Genomic DNA, 6,567 nt, shown 5'->3' with positions numbered 1-6,567 from the left:
AAAATCCCAATTCCTAAACCTGGAAGTGATGACCCCCACCCTCTGTCCTTTCAACCTCGGAAGGGACTTCCTACTATTGTTGTGAGCTGTGTTTATGCTCCACTAAATGCTGATAACAAAGTAGCAGCACAGGTAGCAATGATTGTGGCTAAAAACAGGCTAGCCGGATACCTTGAAGGACCAGTGTTTGTCAGGTGCAGATCAGATTCTTTCCTGCCCAGTGTGTAAATATTCCAACAGGACCGGATAACATTCTGAATTTATACACTGTTAGAAATAAAGGTTCATTTTTCGCTCATCAAGGTACAGTGTAAATGTTCCCTCAGAGGTTCTACAGTGGTTCTAAGGTCTGATTGTGGAGATTAAATCAGTTTCTCCAGGTGAACAGTTGGTATTTGTTCCTTTTCATAACCGAATGTTTTAGAATAAAAGCCTGGAGGCGAGGCGAGGCGGGGTGTGTGGAGTCAGTCCAGCTTAGAACAGATCATTTCAGTGGATTATGGTTCAGTTATGTTCCCTGACTAAAGGGACTGAGATGGACTCAGTAACAGTTTAGTACCTTTATTTTTCTGAGAATGCAGGCATATTAATGTTAAGTGTAACAAGAAAACTAAGTTAGGCTCACTTTGAGGGGGTGTCAAAGTCAAAGATGTCATCGCCACATTAAAAACAAGGCAAAAACCACCTTTGGATTAATGTCATATAATGTCTATCACGTGTCTAACGTTGATATGTTTTATTCCCTCCATGTTTGGGATTTACACACTACATGACAAACAAACTAGCTCTGATCAGAGCAGAGGACATGTACCTACAGAAGAGATAGCTAATATGTAAGAGATAACATCCAGGCAATACATGCAATATGCATGTATTGCCTGGATGCACATCCAGCAGTAATCAAGACAGTAGCTTATAATAAATAGATAAGTAGATGTTCTGTGTAGCATTTTACAGTTACATAATTTAAATCTATAACATAAAATGACTGGAAATGTATAATTTACTCCTGCACCTGCATTTTTTAAACTATCCCAATGTGGCAAGAATACTCCAGACCTGGAAACCCTGACGGGAGTGTGAACAACATGCAAACTGCATGTCCACAAACAAACAATTCATTTATACAGTTATTTCTACATTGTACATATACATTGGGTGGCCACAAGTCCAAGATTAAACTAGCCAGAGAGAAAACATTCCTCTGAGCCACTCAGGAAGGAAGGCACTCCTACTCTAATCAAAGAAGTGAAACTGATCTCAGAGTGCTGCTCTCTCTCTCTTTCTATCAGTCTGTGAATGCAGGAAAATGGCAGATGCCAGTATTTCAGTGGATCAGGACCAGTTCAGCTGTCCAGTCTGTCTGGATCTGCTGAAGGATCCAGTGACTATTCACTGTGGACACAGTTACTGTATGGTGTGTATTAATAGACACTGGGATGAAGAAGATCCGAGAAGCATCTACAGCTGCCCCCAGTGTAGAGAGACCTTCACTCCAAGGCCTGTTCTACGCAGGAACAACATACTGGCTGAAGTGGTAGAGGAAGTGAAGAAGAAACTCCGAGCTGGTTCTTCTGGTCACCGTTATGCTAGACCTGGAGATGTGGAGTGTGATTTCTGCACTGGTAGAAAACTCAAAGCCATCAAATCCTGTTTGGTGTGTCTAGCGTCTTACTGTGAGGCTCATGTTCAGTCTCACTATCAGTCTCCTGCGTTTAAGAAGCACCAGCTGGTCAAAGCCTCCACACGACTACAGGAGAAGATCTGCTCTCAACATGACAAACTGATGGAGATCTACTGCCGTACTGACCAAAGCTGCATCTGTTATTTGTGTACAATGCATGAACACAAAGGCCACGATACAGTAGCAGCTGCAGCCGAGAGAACCGAGAAACAGGTGAGACAAGATAAATCTTGTAGAATCAGTTCATGTTTATTGTGTTGCTGAACTAGAATGAATTGCATTAGTGAGTTAAATGTCATTTCAGTGGATTATTTCACGTAATGAGTCATGAATGTGAGTTTTGGAGTTAACAAGTCTGAAGACAAATAACTGAATAATGATCCTAGTTCAATAGAAGCAAAGATATATTTTTAAAAATGTGGTCATTTTTACACAAGACAATGCATTCACTGACCAACATCAATCTTCCAGCCTTTTTACACCTTTGTAGTGGCCACATGATATATAGAAGGTATTAAATGTAAGAGAGAGCTTCAACTCTACAGCAGTCTTTGTAAATTAAAATCCATATAATGTATTTTTCATCAGCGTCAGCTGAAGGAGGCTCAGAGGAAATCCCAGCAGAGACTCCAGCAGAAAGTGAAGGAGCTGCAGGAGCTGAAACAGGCTGTGGTCACTCTTAAGGTGAGTAGGAGGAGTTGCATCACCTCCAATTTTTAAAGTGATGAAAATTCGTGTTGATGTCAACTAATTGCTGATGATGTCATGAATAAAATCCTAGCAGAAAGGAACACTTTGCCTCAAGTGACTTTAAAAATCCGACTTTAAAAGTCAACGATGAAGGTGTAACAATCCCAATCGCAATTTAGAGCTCTACAAAAATAAGATTACCCAACTTCAACTTTGTGGGAATATAGAGTATTATGCCCACTCTCCAACAACACATGACTTTATCAGCAATTTAAATCATATTTTTAAAGGAAAATACTACTTTTCTGTAGCAGATGTTGCCAAAACACGTATATATATCATTCAGCATTAATTGTGCCTTCACAGATGTACAGATCACCCATGCCATGTGTACTAATGCCCCCCTAAACCATCATGAATACTGACTTTTGAACTGTGCACTTATAGTAAGATGAGTGGTCTTTAGACCGGAGGACACAGCATCCATGATTTCTAAAAAGAATTTAAAATGTTGATTCGTTGACCACAGGACACTTTTCCACTTCCCCTCAGTCCATTTTAAATGAGCTCAGGCCCAGAGAAGGTGGCAGCATTTCTGGATCCTGTTTATATTTGGTTTCTTCTTTCTGTTTTAGAGTTTTAACAGCATTTGTGGATGCAGTGATGAACTGTGTTCACAGACAGTGTTTTTCAAAAGTTTTTCTGAGCCCATGCAGTGATTTCCACTACAGAATCATAACAGTTAATAAAGTTAGATATACAGACAAATATATATAGGAGCCCATGAAGACCCCTAGATGGTCCACATTTTTGCTGTATCCCAGTTGTTGAACCACTCAATAAAGAAAGAAGTACTTGGCATTGTTGAACTGGGCGTTGGGATAGATTGAAAATGTGGCTTAAGTTCCAGAGGACTAGACTGGGAAACACTGATATAGAGTCTCAGTGAGAGAGTGAATGATAGCTGGTGTTTAAATGGAGCTTCATCTTGTGTGTCTGTGTCCTAACAGCGCTCTGCACAGACAGCAGTGGAGGACAGTGAGAGGATCTTAACTGAACTGATCCGCTCCTTTGAGAAGAAGCGCTCTGAAGTAACAAAGCTGATCAGAACTCAGGAGAAGAACCAGCTGAGACAAACTGAAGAACTCCTGGAGAACCTGCAGCAGGAGATTGATGATCTAAAGAGGAGAAACACTGAGCTGGAGCAGCTTTCTGTCACAGAGGATCACATCCATTTCCTCCAGGTAACAGTCACTCACCTACAGAGGAACCTGCTCCTCAGAGAGGCTCTAAGGTGTCTCTTACCAAAAGTTCATAGCAATAATTGTTCAACAGATATTGAGTTTGTATTCAATCAGCTAAGACATATCTGTTTCTCAATATTCCACTTACGTTTTCACTTGACCTGTACACTTAAAATAGATGGTTTTTCAAGGGTTCCTTAGTACAGGCAGTGGTTCTATTTAGAACCATGAGTTAAATGGTTAAATGGTTCTTTGCATGGTTAAATAGGTCTCCAGAGTGATGGAGAATGTGTTGTATACGTTTCTATATTGTTCTATATAACACAAGAAATGATTCTTCTTCTGTTACTCGCTTGACATGAACCATCTCTTTTAAGTACCTAACAGGCTATGGAAGCTTATGATAACCTGGTGTTATCTGCATGTCTAAGTGCTCACATTCGCCTTAAACCGTGTTGAATTGAAAAGTAATGCCAGATAGAATATGTAGTTTCTAACATTGTATGACATGCTGCTGTATATTAAATGGACAAAAGTGGACAACACGACTGCTGCTGCCGTTTTTGGTCCATTTTTATAGTTCACCATAATCGCCAGTGTCTCTCGCCTAATTTGACATAGTTCATTCCTCCTTTAACTCTCTCTGCTCTGTTTTCTCTCTGTAGAGCTTCCAGTCTCTGAGAGTCTCTGCTGGATGTGAGGGCTCCTCCAGCTTCACTGTCCATCAACATCCCTCATTTGATGGAGTGAGGAAATCTCTCTCTGATCTGAAAGACAGACTAGAGGAATTGTGCAAGGAGGAGTTCAGGAAAATCTCTCCACATGGTAAGAGGAGCTTCTGCTGGAAACAGAGGGAAATAAAATACATTTTTGGACTGATTTGTATGCAAACTTTCAGTTTTATGAACAGGTGTTTCTTTCTTTTGTTTATTTATTCATATTTTTATTGTGCCAGTTGTGCAGGCCCTTCCTGGATTGGGGCCTTGTCATGGCAGAAGGGCTTGTGTGGTCTAGGGGTCTAGGAGTCATAGGGAGCAATATGCTCCTGGTAGGGTCTCCCAGGGTGAACAGGTCTGGAGTGAAGACCCAGACTAACACGATCCAAAAACCCACCATGAAAAATGGGCACAGAATACCGTGTACCCTAGCTGGGATAGGGTCACTGGGACCTATCCCTGGAGCTTGACCTGGGGGTAGTGTCCCCCGGCGAGCGCCTGGAAGCCGGGCAGCCCATGTAACCTGGCCGGGCTTAGCCAGAAGAGGCACCGTGGTGGGACCATGTGGGCCCACCGCCCGCTAGGTGCAGCATGGGGGAATGGTGCAGTGCTGCACAGGCAGTGGGAGATTGCAGGGGGGCCCTTGGCAGCCTAGGCCCTTGTGGCCGAAACTGGCTCTTCGCATGTGGAATGCAACGTCACTGGGGGGGAAGGAGGCAGAGCTTGTGCAGGAGGTTTAGAGGTACCAACTAGATATAATTGTGCTCACCTCCACCTACAGTGACGGCTCTGGAACCAAACTCCAATACAGGGGTTATTACCTCTCCAACTCCAACTGGCGGCTGTGCATTTGGAGAGAGGGTCGCCTCAGTGCGAATTAAAATTGCAAAGAGGAAAACTCTGACTGTTGTGTGTGCTTATGCACCAAACAACAAGTCAGAGTATTTGGCCTTCTTGAAGCGAGTGGGCGGGGTTCTGGAAAGGGTGCCCCCTTCAGACTGCATAGTCTTACTGGGAGACTTCAATGCTCACATTGGCAATGTCTGGGAGACCTGGAGAGGTGTGATTGGGAAGAACGGCCTGCCCGATCTAAATCCAAATGGTGAATTGTTATTAAACTTCTGTGCCAGGCATGGATTTTCCATAATAACCAGAGATCAATGATCGACTATGTTATCGTTTCATCTGACTTGGGACCATATGTTCTGGACACTCAGGTAAAGAGAGGTGCTGAGCTGTCAACTGTTCACCATCTGGTAGTGAGTTGGATCAGATGGCAAAGAAAACTGATGCTCAGACCCAGTAGGCCCAAGTGAATAGTGAGGGTGTGCTGGGAACGACTGTCGGAGGCCCCTGTTCAGAATGATTTCAACTCCCACCTCCGGGAAAGCTTTTCTGATTTCCCACGGGAGGTGGGGCACATGGAGTATGAATGGACCCTGTTCAAAACCTCCATTGTGGAAGCTGCCAGGCATAGCTGTGACCAAAAGCTTAGGGGTGCCTGTCGAGCCGGTAACCCAAGAACCCCCTGGTGGATACCAGTGGTGAGGGAGGCCGTGAAGCTGAAGAAAGAGGCTTTTAGGGCATGCATGGCCCAAAGGACTCCTGACGCTGAGAGGTACCGACAGGCAAAGAAGGTGGCAGCCGCAATGGTGGCAGAAGCAAAATCCGGGGCGTGGGAGAAGTTTGGAGAAGCCATGGAAAAAGACTTTGAAGAAGTCCTTAATCTAGGAGAGATGCCGCCCTCACAGGAGTCAGGGCCAGAGGCCTCTGGCGTGTCAAGCTCCATTTCCCTGGTGGAGGTCACTGAGGTAGTTGGCAAGCTTTTCAGTGCCAAGGCACCAGGGGTGGATGAGACTTGTCCAGAGATGTTAAGGCTCTGGATATTGTGGGGCTGTTGTGGCTGAAGTGCCTCTGCAATATTACATGAACCTCAGGAACAGTACCCTTGGACTGGCAGACCGAGCTGGTCGTCCCCATTTTTAAAAAAGCGGAACGGGAGGGTATGTGTCAACTATCGGGGCATCACACTGCTCAGCCTCCCTGGGAAAGTCTACGCCAGACTGCAACCGATAGTTGAAACTCAGATAGTTGATTCTTTCCAGCAGGGTTGTGTCTTGTCTCCACTCCTGTTCATGATATTCATGGACAGGGTGTCAAGGCGTAGCCAAGGTCAGGAGGGAATTATGTGTGGAGGCCAGAGGGTGGCGTCTCAGCTATTTGCAGACAATGT

At 44.3% G+C, this 6,567-nt stretch overlaps 1 protein-coding gene across 1 annotated transcript in view; it reads left to right on the top strand.

The window, feature by feature from the left end:
• Positions 1–1,297: 1,297 nt before the first annotated feature.
• Positions 1,298–6,567, top strand: part of LOC108441316 (E3 ubiquitin/ISG15 ligase TRIM25-like) — a 9,273-nt gene continuing 4,003 nt past the window's right edge. The window contains exons 1-4 of the mRNA XM_037537783.1: positions 1,298–1,897; positions 2,273–2,368; positions 3,385–3,618; positions 4,284–4,443. Coding sequence (XP_037393680.1) covers positions 1,310–1,897; positions 2,273–2,368; positions 3,385–3,618; positions 4,284–4,443 — 1,078 coding nt within the window. The 5' untranslated portion in view covers positions 1,298–1,309. The remainder of the gene's footprint in view (positions 1,898–2,272; positions 2,369–3,384; positions 3,619–4,283; positions 4,444–6,567) is intronic.

This window comes from Pygocentrus nattereri, chromosome 4 (genome assembly GCF_015220715.1).
Source record: "Pygocentrus nattereri isolate fPygNat1 chromosome 4, fPygNat1.pri, whole genome shotgun sequence".
Lineage (NCBI taxonomy): Eukaryota > Metazoa > Chordata > Actinopteri > Characiformes > Serrasalmidae > Pygocentrus > Pygocentrus nattereri.
Note: the sequence above shows the minus strand (reverse complement) of the source record. Positions and strands in the feature narration are given on the sequence as shown.